At 50.6% G+C, this 15220-nt stretch overlaps 1 protein-coding gene across 5 annotated transcripts in view; it reads right to left on the reverse strand.

The window, feature by feature from the left end:
- CPNE5 (copine 5) overlaps window positions 1-15220 on the reverse strand; it is a 96550-nt gene that overhangs the window by 68948 nt on the left and 12382 nt on the right. For all 5 annotated transcript variants that reach the window (XM_059076366.2, XM_067006103.1, XM_059076367.2 and 2 more), the window contains exons 2-3: window positions 9743-9783; window positions 7912-7958 (exon numbers count right to left, since the gene is read on the reverse strand). In XM_059076366.2, the coding sequence (XP_058932349.1) occupies window positions 7912-7958; window positions 9743-9783 (88 nt within the window). The remainder of the gene's footprint in view (window positions 1-7911; window positions 7959-9742; window positions 9784-15220) is intronic.

Consider the following 15220-nt stretch of genomic DNA (forward strand, 5'->3'; position numbering starts at 1 on the left):
ATCAAGTTCAGGGTGTCATCTGACAAGGTATTTGACTGTTATTCATGATGTCCTTAGTGACCAGACGCAGAAATACGAGATGGGTTATAACAAAGTTGTGTAGATCCTAGGTGGCTGAACAGCACTCCCCAAAGGTCAATTAGATAACTGAGATAAATCTGGAAAAAGGTCTCTAGTGGAGGACCACAGCACTCCATCCCATTCAACCCCTATCACTCGCGTGGACAATGACTGCAGCTGACCCAGGACCAGGAGGCAGAACCAAGATGCTGAATGCACAATTGTAATTCAACGTGATCTTCTCAGACCGTAACAACAGACTGAATCTGCCAAATGACATGCAATAGAGATAAATGTAAAATTTCACATCTAGATTCAAAAACTCAATTGCCAAATCTGAGCTGGAGGAATTCTGTTTGGATAGCAGCTTGTTTGAGGAGGATACAGGAGCCCCCAAACTCAATATGAAGTAAGTCGAAGACACCTGCCAAAAAGGCCAGTGGAATTCTAGGTAATGTCGATAGATATATAACCCTTGGAAACAAACACACAGAATGCATGATTGTCTAGTCAAAGCCCCTGTGAGGAGGGAGCCAGCCCATGATGCTCTGAGCTGGAGAAGGGAATGGTGCAGGACGCACACTTTGGGAAGAACATTGACAAATGGACGTGCGTTCCAGGGAGTGTTCCCAGATTAGCAAAGGGACAAGAGACAGTTATATAAAGAGGAACTCTTGATAGAAATGGTCACATTCTAGGGCTGCCCCAAAGCATACTAACAGGGCCATGTGAGCTGTCCTCAAACATTGAAAGAACATGTGGGGGACTTCCCTGGTGGCACAGTGGTTAAGAATCTGCCTGCCAATGCAGGGGACACGGGTTCGAGCCCTGGTCTGGGAAGATCCCACATGCTGCAGAGCAACTAAGCCTGTGCGCCACAACTACTGAGCCTGCGCCCTAGAGCCCGCATGCCACAACTACTGAAGCCCGCGCACCTAGAGCCTGTGCTCCACAACAAGAGAAGCTGCTGCAATGAGAAGCCCGTGCACTGCAATGAAGAGTAGCCCCCGCTTGCTGCAGTTAGCGAAAGCCCACGCACAGCAACAAAGACCCAACGCAGCCAAAAATAAAGAAAGAAATAATTTAAAAAAAAAAAATAAAGAATATGTGGAAGAGAAAATCAACTTACTTGCACATCTAAGGAGTGCGAAATTAGGAAATGAGTGGAATTTTGCCCTTTATATATAACTCTATTATAGTTCTGACGTCATGTTCTAGAAACTACTTTCACATTAACCACTCTGTGCTTCAGTTTCCTGTTTTGTTAAATGGGGTCAATAATAATAATAACAATAACAATAATAATGCTGCTGCTACCTCCTTCACAGGGTTGTTGTGAGGATTAAATGAGTTACTACAGTAAATGCTTTTTAAAACCGTGCCTGGTACATCACTGTTAGATACGTGTTTGCTATTAGCATTACTATTGCAGTTATTGTTGGTTTTGTTACCTCCCTGAATTGAAAGTGAGCTCTGGCTGTAGACAGTGTCTGGTCACCCTTTGTGTCCTCAGCATTCATCTCCCAGCACACAGTAAATTGAGTCAAAGTTATGTGGAGGCTCATGTCAAGATGCTCCGAGGAAGATCATCGCGAATATTCAGAGATGAACTGTCATTCCCAGCTGGTGTTAAGATGTACAGCAGGCTGAGTTTGCTCAAAAATAGACTGAGGGCTTCCCTGGCGGCGCAGTGGTTGAGAGTCCGCCTGCCGATGCAGGGGACACGGGTTCGTGCCCCGGTCCGGGAAGATCCCACATGCCGTGGAGCAGATAGGCCCGTGAGCCATGGCCACTGAGCCTGTGCGTCCGGAGCCTGTGCTCCGCAACGGGAGAGGCCGCAGCAGTGAGAGGCCCGCGTACCGCAAAAAAAAAAAAAAAAAAAAATAGACTGAGCACTCAGGCAGGGACACGTGGGCGTGGCAGCTGGGGCCACATGCTCCGCAGGTGGTGTGGGTTGATCAGCGGGACACCCTAAGATTCCATGATACCCATCTCCTCCTTTCTGAAGGGCCCTCAGCCTGGACAGCCACCTGGCAAGGGAGGGGCAGGGATCACCCCTACATTTTTCTTTTTTTTGGCTGTAGGCCTTGCGGGATCTTATTTCCCTGACCGGGGATTGAACCCTCACCCTCGGCAGTGAAATCATGGAGTCCTAACCACTGGACTGCCAGGGAATTCCCAATGTGAAATTCATTATTATTATTATTATTATTATTATTTTTGCTGCACCCCTACCCTTTTCAAATGTGGAACCAAGCACAGCTCCCTCTTCCTAGTGAGAGAGTTTCTGGGACTCCTCCTACCTGGCCATCCTGCTTCTCCTGGGACATGCAGAAGGGCTTAGTAAGCCTTGATGCAAATAGTGGTCGATTTCCTGGGCTAAAATTACATCTTGAGTCAATTTTCACAAAGTGCAGTGACAGATTTAGGTGATGGGAAGACAAAGCATTCTCAGAAGGCATTAAAATGACCCAAACAGTTAAAATCAGCTGAAACCAGGCAGCCAGGGGCTGCGAGAGCAGCTTTCATCCTTCTGTGGCCTTATGCAAACATGTGAGACCCCGCCTGGAGAAACTGCTGTGCTTGCACTTGACTCCCTCCAGCCATGGAATGAGTAACTCTTGGCCAAGATTCCACTAACAGAGAGACTTTTTGCAATGAACTAGCAGGTGGAGCCATGGGAATGGGTTCGTGTTTACTGGGAAAAACATGCTTCCATCCCAGGGACAGTTCCATAGAGATGGATTTGGATTATTCTTTAAGCTCTCCCTTCCTGATACTTTCCTCTGCAGGTCACACAAAGAATCAGGCAAAGAAGTAGGGCCTTGATATGTTTGAGGGTATCTTTCCTCCTACAGAAATAGCTTGAAGCCTGTGTCCCAGGGGTAGCCCATGCAACAGAGCTCTGCCACCATCACCCCTGAAGGCTGGGCATGGTGCTGATGGTCTCTTGTAAATGGGGTCAGTCTCCTCTCTGACATTCTGACCTTATGACCCCAGCAGTCCTCAGCCTGAGAGTCATGAGCTCCCTTCAGCTGCCTCTCCCTGTATCTTACCAGCCTCACACCCTGAACACCAGCCTCACTCATCTGCTCACCCTCTGTTTTGGATGGTCTCCGTTGGCCCTCTGGATCTACTTCCAGCCCCTCCCCACAGTGCTCTGTGCCTGGGAGGCCGACCTGTGTGGACTGGATCAACAACCACCCCCCACTCTAAGTCTTCCAGTGGGGTTCCACCAATGGGAGGTGAAGGTAGGAGAGCAGAGGGTGGGGAGAGGGTGAGGTTGCCCGGGCTGACCATGTCCCTCCACTGAGGGCCCCCACTCCTGTAGACAAGCTCCCTTGAGGTTCCAGGAACCACCCCCACCCCTTACCTCCTCAGGCCTGGAGTAGTCCTACTGTCCCCAGCCCCTGTGATTCACCAGCCCATGTTGGTTTCCCTGAACCCCACCCACTCCTTTATAATTAGCCCTTTATTATATCTCCCAACTCTGCAGGACCTGGACTGGCCTGCTTACTCCAGTCACCTCCATGACTTTGCTTTCACCACCATCTATTTTTTTTACAAATTTATTTATCTATTTATTTATCTATCTATTTATTTATTTATTTAGGCTGCGTTGGGTCTTCATTGCTGTGTGCGGGCTTTCTCTAGTTGCGGCGAGCGGGGGCTACTCTTCACTGCGGTGCGCAGGCTTCGCGTTGCAGTGACTTCTCTTGTTGCGGAGCACAGGTTCTAGGCACACAGGCTTCAGTAGTTGTGGCACGTGGGCTCAGTAGTTGTGGTTTGCGGGCTCTAGAGCGCAAGCTCAGTAGTTGTGGCACACGGGCTTAGCTGCTCCGCGGCATGTGGGAATCTTCCCAGACCAGGGCTCAAACCCACGTCCCCTGAATTGGCAGGTGGATTCTTAACCACTGTGCCACCAGGGAAGCCCTCACCACCATCTTTGATGCTGGGCCCTTGTGTATGCCTCCCGGCTTCACTGAAACCCAGATCGACTCAGCTCCTCCAAGTGGACACTGCCACTGCACTGGGGTCAAGCACCCTGATTCCAACACCTGAGGCCAATCCTGCTCCTCTATAGGATGAGGAGGGTGAACCAGCTGAGCCCTGAAGTTCCTTCCAACCCACATTCTCCTCTGCTCCACATCATGCATCCCTTAGCCAGATGGCTGGTGTTGAGGTTCAAATTCCACTGAAAAATCCAAATGACATTCTGGCTGTAATTTTCTCTCCTCTGAACTCCCATTCTATCCTCATCAATACCTCTCATCACATCCTCTATTAGCATTATTCATGCATGGGAATCTCCCCTTCTAGGCTGCAAACTCCCTAGTTCCATTTTGCGCTTTTGGTGAAACACTTTTCTTTCGGCCTATCTCCCTCTTCCCCCTCCCCCATCTCAGGAATGCTTACTGTTGTAAATATTGACTGAAATGGGGGAGGGACCAGTAAGGCCCATATACTCTGGATGATGTTGTACAATGATATTTACCAGACAATGACTACACAGCAGGTATGTTATATCCATCATCTTGCTTTGCCCTCACCACAGGCCTACAAGGTAGGTGTTATCCCCGTATTACATATGTGGAAACACAGAGGTTAAAAGCAACTTGTTCCAGGGGACTTCCCCAGTGGTCCAGTGGTAAAGAATCCGCCTTCCAATGCAGAGGAAGGAGGTTCGAGCCCTGGTCTGGGAAGGAAGATCCCACATGCCCTGGGGCAACTAAGCCCATGCACCACAACTACTGAGCTTGTGCACCTCAACGAGAGAGCCCACGTGCCACAAACTACAGAGCCCACTTGCTCTGGAGCCCATGTGCCACAGCGAGGAACCCACGCACCACAACAAAAGATCCTGCATGTTTCAACGAAGATCTCGTGTGCCACAACTAAGACCCTATGCAGCCAAAAAATAAAGAAATAAAGAAAAATAAACACTTTGCTTTAAAAAAAAAAAAAAAAAAAAAAAAAAAAGGGACTCCCCTGGTGGCGCAGTGGTTAAGAATCCGCCTGCCAGGGGACACGGGTTCGAGCCCTGGTCCAGGAAGATCCCACATGATGTGCAGCAACTAAGCCCATGCACCACAACTACTGAGCCCGTGTGCCACAACTACTGAAGCCCACGTGCCTAGAGCCCATGCTCCACAATAAGAGAAGCCACCACAATGAGAAGCCCACACACTGCAACAAAGAGCGGCCCCCGCTCACTGCAACTAGAGAAAGCCTGCACGCAGCAGTGAAGACCCAACACAGCCAAAAATAAATCAATTAATTAATTAATGGAAAAAAATTAATTAATTTTTAAAAAAGCAACTTGTTCCAGAAAGGGCTGGAGCCAGAAGTGAAAGCACAGGTGTATCTGATTCCAAGGCGTGTCAGCATTCCTCTGCTCCACCCTGCAGTATGTGTGATAACAAGATGCAACATGGGGATTTCCCTGGCAGTCCAGTGGTTAAGCCTTTGAGCTTCCACTGCAGTGGGCATGGGTTCAATCTCTGGTTGGGGCACTTAGATCCCGCATGCCACAAAGCACAGCCAAAAAAAAAAAAAACGATGCAACGTGGGCCCTGACCCAAATGAGACAAGTCTCATTACAGGATGTAATTAAGGGTTCAATGGAGCAGCACCCTCTGAAGAGGCCCTTCCAGACTTTCCTGAATGAATCACCGAGACGTTAGGACACTACTGTTCTCTATGAAGCTCAGTCAAAAGGTCTCAAAAGTAATTAGTTCCTTTAAGCTAAATATTTCCCCAGCAATCTGGTTTATGCTTTAATTGGCTTAGAGTATTGGAGAGGGAGAAAAAGTCAACTTTAGCCCAGCCCCTGTGGAAATCTTTCCCATACATTTTATGGATAAAATTCATTCCCTTTGGCAGCTTGCTTCTGCCAAGCCTGAGGGAGGGCAGATCAGGGAGCAGGGCAGGTGATGCTCCAGTCAGTCCACCAACGAGGAAGGGGAGGTTTGTTTCTGAAGTCTGAATTACTGAAGCTTTACTGGCCGGTCTCATTCTCATCAAGTCACCTGGGACCACCGCCCCTGTGGGCTCCTGGCTTTGGTCATCTCATGCACCACTCCTCTTCCTTCCCTTTCCGCAGGCCCTGGGGTCTGGACCTGTGTCCTTCTGTTCTTTGGAGCTGCCTCTGTTCCATTAGCCATTGGTACTTCCCTCTCTCAGTGGAGACACCAAGCTGAGTTTCTATCCGGAGCCCCTGGGCCTCTCTCCCAGGTCTGGGTAGAGAAGGGCATGGGTAGGGCTGCCAAGGTCAAATTCCCTCTCGTCCCATCCTTGGGCCTCTTCTGATCACCAGAAGGAGTGAGCACAGCTACGAAGGTCACAGGAAAACCCCTTCAGCTCTGAGTCCAGTAAATTCACCCCCACCTCCTCAACCCTGGAAGAAAACGTTCTTCACCTCCCAGACTTTGACCTCATCCTTGCTTGGCCAGATCCTCTTCTCCAAGAGTAAGGAGGTCTGCTCCTTCTTTGTTCAGACAGGAGCCAGGGGCTGCAAGGACCCTCCCCCTTGACCAGTTCCCCCTTTTATTCTCTGCACCTGAAAACCAGCTGGCACAGAAGGTCTAAGGGAAGAAGGAAGCAGAGACGGGAACGAGACAACAGCTGCCACATCCTTGCCAGCCTCTGTCACCTGGCTTCTTTTCCTAATCCAGTCATTCCTTCAACAGCCATTTATTAACACCTACTGTGTGCTGGGCATCATTCCAGGTGCTCCAAATGTAAGAGTTAATGACAGATGAAAATCCTTGCCCTCATGGAGATGACACATGACAAACAAGATAAATAAGTAAACCAGAGTATCATTTATGGCTTATGGTGAAAAGCGATAAGGAGGCAAAATTAAGCAGGAAAGGGTGGAGAGGCTGAAATGTTAGATGGGGTAGCCAAAGGAAGGCCTTGATAGGGTGATGTCTGAGTCAAGATCTGAGGGAACTGTGGAGGGGTCACGTGAACATCTGGGGAAAGAGCATTCCAGGAAGAAGGAAGAGCAAGTACAAAGGTCCTGAGGCAGGAAGAGACAGGTGTGGCTGGAGTGGAGTGATGGAGGGGATGAGCAGTAGGGAATGGGTCAGTCAGGTAAAGGAAGTCAGATCCTGTAGGGCCTGTTGGGCCACCACAGAGACTTTAGTTTTGCAAGATGGGAGCTACCGGATGGTTCTGAACAGAGGAGGGACAGAATTTGACTTGGGTTTTAATAGGATTCCTCTGGCTTCTGGGTGGGGAATAGACTGAAGGTATCTAGCAGCCACCCACTAAAAGTGTCTGTGATTCTTAAGAGCGAGCCCTTCAAGTCTGCCCTCTCCTTAAACACCCTATCACAAGGGTCAAAAGGCCTGGGGTGGGGACAATGGAATTGAGATAAGTCTGGAAAAGGAGGCCATCCTGAGTTATGGCAGAGCTTGGAAGTCAGGCTAAGCAGCTGAGACTTAATTCAAAGAAGAGGGGAGTCACCAAAGGTTTCTGAGCAGGAGAATCACCTAACTAAAGCCACACTCACTCACATTAGTCAAAAACCATGGGAAGGCTGCTCTGGCTGAGACATGGTGCTAGATGCTGTACCCATGTCTCAGGCCATGATCTTGGTGGGCCTGGACTCCCTGTCTCCCCCCTCAGACTAGGGCTCCCTGAGGACAGGAACTTTCTCTCCACCTTCAGTCTCTTCTTGCATTAGCAAGGACAAGACTCTGCACGCCTTACTATCCTTCACGGGGGTTTAGATGCTGAAGTTGGACACACATCAGGTGGGATGACTACAGAGTTAGATGAACAGACAGACAGACAATCAGGAAAAGGCTGATGTTTCCACGGTGGGAGAGGGGCTGTACCTACCTCCCGCCACTGCTTGTTCTCCATCCCTTGAGTATACATGACGCATACTGTGAGGAGAGGAGAGAAAAAAGGGTTAACACCCCAGGCCAAGAGGAAGGTGTGGGCCCCAGATGCGGAGGGCCCTGGAGGGTCAGGCGCCTCAGGACACTACAGCCTGGGTAGCAGTGTTGGGTCTGGGTGGGGGTGGGCTCGGCTTGGAGGAGGGGGCCCAGAACACAGGTGTGTCTGGGAGGAGCACCCTTTGGGAGGAGGGTCGGGGTCACTCACATCTAGGCTAGAGCAAGTGTAAAGTGTGAGGCTGGTAGACAGGTGTGCAAGATGGAGGACTGAGTGGCTGAGGTGTGGCAGGAGAGAGCATCTGAAACCCGCTTGTCCCTTTAGAGTCCAAGGTGGCCTCATGGGGCCTATTATAATCCTCAGCCCCACTTCCCTGATGGGGAAACTGAGGATCAGAGGAGGCCAATGAGTTGTCTGAGGTCATATACTTGAGCGGCATTGCTTAGGGCTAGAACCCTGGGCTCCAAAATCAGTGCTCATCCCCCTAGGCCACAGACATTTGGCACTCTTAAATGCACTGATTTCCCTGGGACTGAGACCTTCTGAGCCCTCCCTACCCGCTTGGTTGTGTTGAGGCTTCACAAGTACGGGGGCTGGGAAGGGTCAGACCTCCAAGTTCTCTTTCTCCAGACAGTATCGGTGAAACATTAGACAGCCTTGATGTACTAGGAACAATGCCTAGTACATAGTGAGCGCTCAGTACAGGCTCCTGTGTTGGCTATTGTAGTAGTCATAATGCCGTTGTAGCAAAGGAAACTATAAACAAAACAAAAAGCCTACGTACAGACTGGGAGAAAATATTTGCAAATGATGCGACCAACGGGGCTTAATTTCCAAATATACAAACAGCTCATACAGTTCAGTAACAGAAAAAGCAAACAACCCGATCAAAAAATGGGCAGAAGACCTAAATAGACATTTCTCCAGAGAAGACATACAGATGGCCAATAGACACATGAAAAGATGCTCAACATCACTAATTCTTAGAGAAATGTAAATCAAAACTACAATGAGGTATCACCTCACACCAGTCAGAATGGCCATCATCAAAAAGTCTACAAAGAAGAAATGCTGGAGAGGGTGTGGGGGAAAGGGAATCTTCCTACACTGTTGGTGGGAATGTAAATTGGTGCAGCCAGTATGGAAAACAGTATGGAGGTGCCTTAAAAAACTAAAAATAGAGCTACCATATGATCCAGCAATCCCACTCCTGGGCATATATCTGGAGAAAACTCTAATTTGAAAGGATTCATGCACCCCAATGTTCATAGCAGCACTAGTTACAATAGCCAAGACATGGAAGCAACCTAAATGTCCATGGACAGATGAATGGATAAAGAAGATGTGGTATATATATGGTGGAATATTACTCGGCCACAAAAAGAATGAAATAATGCCATTTGCAGCAACATGGATGGACCTAGAGATTATCATACTAAGTGAAGTAAGTCAGAGAGAGAAAAAGAACTATCATATGATATCATTTATGTGTAGAATCTAAAAAGTGATACAAATGAACTTATTTACAAAGCAGAAATAGACTCACAGATATAGAAAACAAACTTATGGTTACCAAAGGGGAAAGGTAAGGGGGAGGGATAAATTAGAAGTTTGGAATTAATACTATACATAAAATAGTTAAAACAACAAGGTCCTACTATATAGAACAGGGAAGTATATTCAATATCTTGGAATAAACTATCATGGAAAATAAAAAAATAAAACATAATGCCGTTGCTGTTGTTACTGTTATTACTGTCAGTGCGGGACTTACATGGGTCAGACTTGGAGAACATGTCTTTGTCCAAAAGGTTCCTGAAAGAGGGGGAGAGAGCAGGAGTTAGCACAGCCCAAGGATCTCAGGGTATTCAGGCTGTTATTGAGATCCGGAGGCTGCCTCGGGCCTGGCTTCAGGCAAAGGGGAAGCAGGAGGCTCCTTCAGCACAGTTTATTAGGGCTCATTGGAGCTGGCTGGGCCCCAGAGGTTCCTCAGCTCATCTCCTAGGGTGTGTGGTGCTTCCTGTCTCTCACCCCCGCCACACACTCCTGTGGACCCTGGTGCCCTGGATCCCACAGCCCCTTGCTCTTGGGCCAAAACCCAATCTGCCCAACGTTGTAGAAATTGTTCTAGAAATTCTCCTTTTACCACTTCTCTGTCTCTGAAAAAATAAAGTGAAATCAAGCCATCAATGTCCCATTCTCTCAGGGCTCTACTTACAGCCAGTTTATTCAATCATCTTACCTGTGCCAGTGGATTAATTAATGATACCTCCCAGGGGATGCAGACTCATTTGAACAGGGTCCTTCTGTGGTCAAGGCCAGAGCTAACACATGGTCCTAACAATTAGACTTGAACTCATGCAGCAAGATTACTGGGAATTCCCTGATGGTCCAGTGGTTAGGGCTCCGCGCTCTCATTCCCAGGGTCCCAGGTTCAATCCCTGGTTGGGGAACTAAGATTTCGCAAGCCCCACAGCGTGGCCAAACAAACAAACAAACAAAAAATGATGGACACAATGTTTGGGGGCAGAGAGGTCTCACAACAGGAGCAGAGTCCCTCCTGCCCTGCCTCTGTGCAATCATGGCTCCTACTCACTGAACCCCAGGCACTGAGCTAAGCGTTCTGCAAATATTAGCTCCCAATTCTCACGCTGTCCTGCAAAATCAGTATTGGGTAGGCATTATCCCATCTTACAGGTGGGAGATCATAGGGAGATCAGGCAAGGGCATGTCCTGCACATCTGGTGTCCCTCACTCCACAGTGACCCGCTGCTGTCAGGAAGCAACATGGCTCGAAGAAAACTTGGTCTCTGGTTGGGAAGTGACTCAACCTCTCTGAGCCTGTTTCCTCATCTGTACAATATAGAGAAGAGTGCCAGCTCTGAACGTTGCTGATGCTCGGCCCTACCCCTTCAGCCCTCCTAGTTCCTGTACACACCCACAGTTTCCTCCTACTTCTCTTCCAAGGGCTTTCTCGGGGAGGCAGGGCTGCAAATACCAGGAAGTTTACATTCCCCAGGGCAGCCAATGATGGACAGGAGTTGGAGGATAAATGCCCGGCTTCCTGACTCCCCCTGGGACAGCTCTGAGCTGTGCTTCACACAGCCTCCCAGAGGTGCCCACCGGAAGACCTGCTCATTGAAGACCCTCGATGACTCGGGCAAGGGCTTTATTGCTGAAGGGGCTTCCTGTGAGCCCTCCCACCTGTTGGAACTACTGACTCCTTCCTACGCTGTCCTAAAGTCAAGCTCTGCTCTTGCCAACCATCTTACCCATGTCCCACTTCCCTCCCAGATGTCCCCAGGGTCTTCTCATCCCCGCCTCCACGCCCCTACTCCCCCACGGGCCCCGATGCCCCTTGCACCCTTTCCCCAGAGAGGAGAAACACTAGGCTATGTGGCTTCCTGCCAGCCAACTCCAAATATCAGAGCTGGATGGGCCCCTCAGGATCATCCGTTCCACCTACTCCTTGAGGAGGGGGAAACTGAGGCCCAGGGAGGGGCAGGGAGTAGCCATGCTGCGCAAGCAGTGGCAGAGCCAGAAAGGTCTAGAAGGAGACCTCACCCTAAGTCACCATCACTGCAGCCATCAGCAGTGACAACCTGTCTGGACAACTTGACCCACAGTCAACCCCACCACCCATGCTCCCCACTCTGAGGTGGGAGCCAAAGACCAACCAACAGACAGATAGATGCAACAGCAGCCTGGTGCCAGGATACAGCATCCTCTGCTACCCGGGGAGGTCCCAGATGGTGATCATCAATCATACCAGCTCTGGTCCCCGACCAGATTCCCATCCTCTGCTCCAGTCTCTTCATTCAGGGCCCTCTCCCCAAAAGCAGCTACCCTGTTAGCCCTCCATGACCCAAAGGCACAGGACCCTTCTGCTGGCCTCCATCACCCCTCTCCCAGACCTGCTCCCAGCAGCTGTCCCTTTGGAAACCTTCTGATAAACCTCCCAGCCCACTGCAGTGAGCATCAGATGAAATGATACACAGGCAGCTCTGAAAAGTAGGCAGCAGGAGCTACAGGTAAGATACCAATTTGATATATGCTCATCCACACTGAGGTGGGCTGACCTGGACCTGGGCTGACCCTCCCCTCCTGTAGTGTGCTAGGATTTGGGGCAGGAGTGTCTGTCTTGATTTAAACAAAGGACAAAATGCCTAAATTCCAAAGATGACTCTACAGTGGTGGCACTTGAGATGCGGTGAGGAGCTGGAAAGTAATAAAGAGGGTTGGGGGATGGGGGAAGAGGGGGTGGGGTGAGGGGGACTCCTACTAAAGCAAGTGCTGAGGTTTATCTTTGAATTCTGTAATGAAATTCTATAATTACATAAAATTCTAGAATGTTCAATCTGGAAGGGACCTCAGAGGTCACCTTTTCTAATTCCTTTATAAATCAGGAATGTGAGACTCGGAGAGAAGGCAATTGACTTCTTCAAGGTCTGTGTCTCCTCCAAGTTTATTTCTGGAACTCAGGTTCAGTCATGTATAAGCTAGTGAGAAAGAGTGAGACCGTGTGTGTGTGTGTGTGTGTGTGTGTGTGTGTGTGTGTGAGAAAGAGAGAGAGAGAGAGGGAGAGAGAGAGAGAGAGAGAGAGAGAGAGAGAGAGGGAGAAAGAGAGAGAAAGAGAGAGAGAGGGAGAAAGAGAGAGAAAGAGAGAGGGTGAGATTGACAGAAAGAGAGAGATACAGATATGGGGTCTTATTTTTAAGGGAAGCAGATGGGACCTGCCTGGGCGAGAGGCACACAGCTGGACTAAGAAATAGAACCCAGCCACCTAGCTTCGGTGGCTCCCTGCCCAGTGACCTCCAGACTCTCACTGAGCCCTGTGGCATGTGTCATCCTGGCCATGGCACCTGAAGATAATGCAAACCCTCTTCCCCCTACTCTGCTGAGATTATCCTTACCATCCTTCTAGAACCATTCCTATTCATCCTCCTCAATTCTGCCTTCCTTGGACAGACACTGACCAACAACCATTTCCTCTGAGCTCTCTCTGGCCTGTACTGTGCCATCCTCTGACTTATAGGACCCATTACCATACTCAACACACCCTGGACTGCAAAATCAGGGGTGCCTCTGTCTCTCACATGGGGCAGGGACCCCACCTCTGCTCCAGGCCAGCCTAGAACCTGACTCAGAGCAGGATCCTGGCAAATTGGATGGATGAAGGAAAACCAAAAGGAATGGCCAATGGGTGAGCAAGGCTCTTGTCTCCCAACATGGTCATGCTCACGGCCAGCCCCTATACTTCCTCTTAGCTGTAGAGCCTAATGGTTAAGTATATGGACTACAGTCAGACAAGCTGGGTTCACATCCCACCTCTGGACAAGTTACTTGCCTTCCTTGTGCCTCAGTTTCCCCACCTGTAAAGTGGAGTTAAAAAACAGTTCCTCCCTTAGGACTGCTGTGGAGCACTTGGACAGACTGAGTCTCATCAGACAGCTTAGTCATCATCATCGGCCTGGTGCTGAGCGGAGCGGTCATTCTCCTGGTGGGTGCTCAGGCTCACTTGGTGACAAAGCAGAAAGGGGACAGGTGACACAAGCCACTTCTACTTACAGGAAGCCCATCCCATCACATACACTCCCAGTGCCCTGTTGGGGTTGATCCACTGAGGACTCCAAGGCTCAGAGATGGTGAGTGACTTGCCCACAGGCACAGAGCCAGTAAGAAGCCAAGGGGTAAAAAACCAGGTCTTCCAACACGAAGCAGGGCTCAAACAGCAAGGACACAGAGAGACCAGACCATAAGTGCTTTCCTCCACTATCTTTCTCTGGAGAGCTCAAAGAGACTTTTTTTCCAACAGGCAAATGTATTTTTCCCCCCAAAAAAGCATAAAATTCTTCAGATGTCCAAGTGACAGCCTAAAGCTTGGCTTCCTTTGTTGCTTAAATCAAGATCAGGGAGCAGAGCAAAATGTTCTTTTCCTCACTGCTCTCCCCCCAAAAATCATTTCAAAAACAGTTGCAGGAAGAATGACCATGCACTGGGCGTTGAGAAGACCCCAGCAAAGACAGAAAGCACTGGAAAGGCTGAAATGAGAACTCCAGCCTGGTGCTAAAGGACAGGGCCTGAGGGTGACACCTTCGCAATGAGAAGCTTAAAAGAGTCAGAATAGAAGCTGGGGCTCTCCAGTCAGAAAGAGGAAGAGATGCAGCCCTCCACTCAGGGAGTCTTGTCGGAGGAAAAACAGCAATGCCATCAGGGAGCTGCAGCCTCAGGGGAGACCCAGCCTTGTCCTCAGGGAGCCCCAGTCTGAGGGGAGACACAGCCCCGTCCTCAGGGAACCCCAGTCTGAGGGGAGATGCAGTCCTGCCTCAGGGAGCCCCACTTTGAGCAGAGACACAGCCAGACCCTTATGGAGCCCCAGCCTGTGGAAACACAATCCTACCCTCAGGGAGCCTCAGTCTGAGAGGGAGAAAACAGCCTTGCCTTTAGGAGGCCTACTCTGAGCGGAAATACAGCCCTCACTTCAGGGAGCAAAAGACTGAGGGGAGACACAGCCCCGCCCTCAGGGAGCCCAGGTCTGATGGGAGACACAGCCCCGCCCCCAGGGAGCCCCGGTCTGAAGGGAGACAGAGCCCCGCCCTCAGGGAGCCCCGGTCTGAGGGGAGACACAGCCCCGTCCTCAGTGACCCCCGGTTTGATGGGAGACAGCCCCATCCTCAGGGAGCCCCGGTCTGAGGGGAGACACAGCCCCGCCCTCAGGGAGCCCCGGTCTGAGGGGAGACACAGCCCCGTCCTCAGGGAGCCCCGGTCTGAGGGGAGACACAGCCCCGCCCTCAGGGAGCCCCGGTCTGAGGGGAGACACAGCCCCGTCCTCAGCGACGCCCGGTTTGATGGGAGACAGCCCCATCCTCAGGGAGCCCCGGTCTGAGGGGAGAACAGTCCCGTCCTCAGGGAGCCCCGGTCTGAGGGGAGACACAGCCCCGTCCTCAGGGAGCCCCGGTCTGAGGGGAGACACAGCCCCGCCCTCAGGGAGCCCCGGTCTGAGGGGAGACAAAGCCCCGTCCTCAGTGACCCCCGGTTTGATGGGAGACAGCCCCATCCTCAGGGAGCCCCGGTCTGAGGGGAGACACAGCCCCGCCCTCAGGGAGCCCCGGTCTGAGGGGAGACACAGCCCCGTCCTCAGGGAGCCCCGGTCTGAGGGGAGAACAGCCCGTCCTCAGCGACGCCCGGTTTGATGGGAGACAGCCCCATCCTCAGGGAGCCCCGGTCTGAGGGGAGACACAGCCCCGCCCTC

This window comes from Kogia breviceps, chromosome 10, assembly GCF_026419965.1.
Source record: "Kogia breviceps isolate mKogBre1 chromosome 10, mKogBre1 haplotype 1, whole genome shotgun sequence".
Taxonomy (NCBI): Eukaryota; Metazoa; Chordata; class Mammalia; order Artiodactyla; family Physeteridae; genus Kogia; species Kogia breviceps.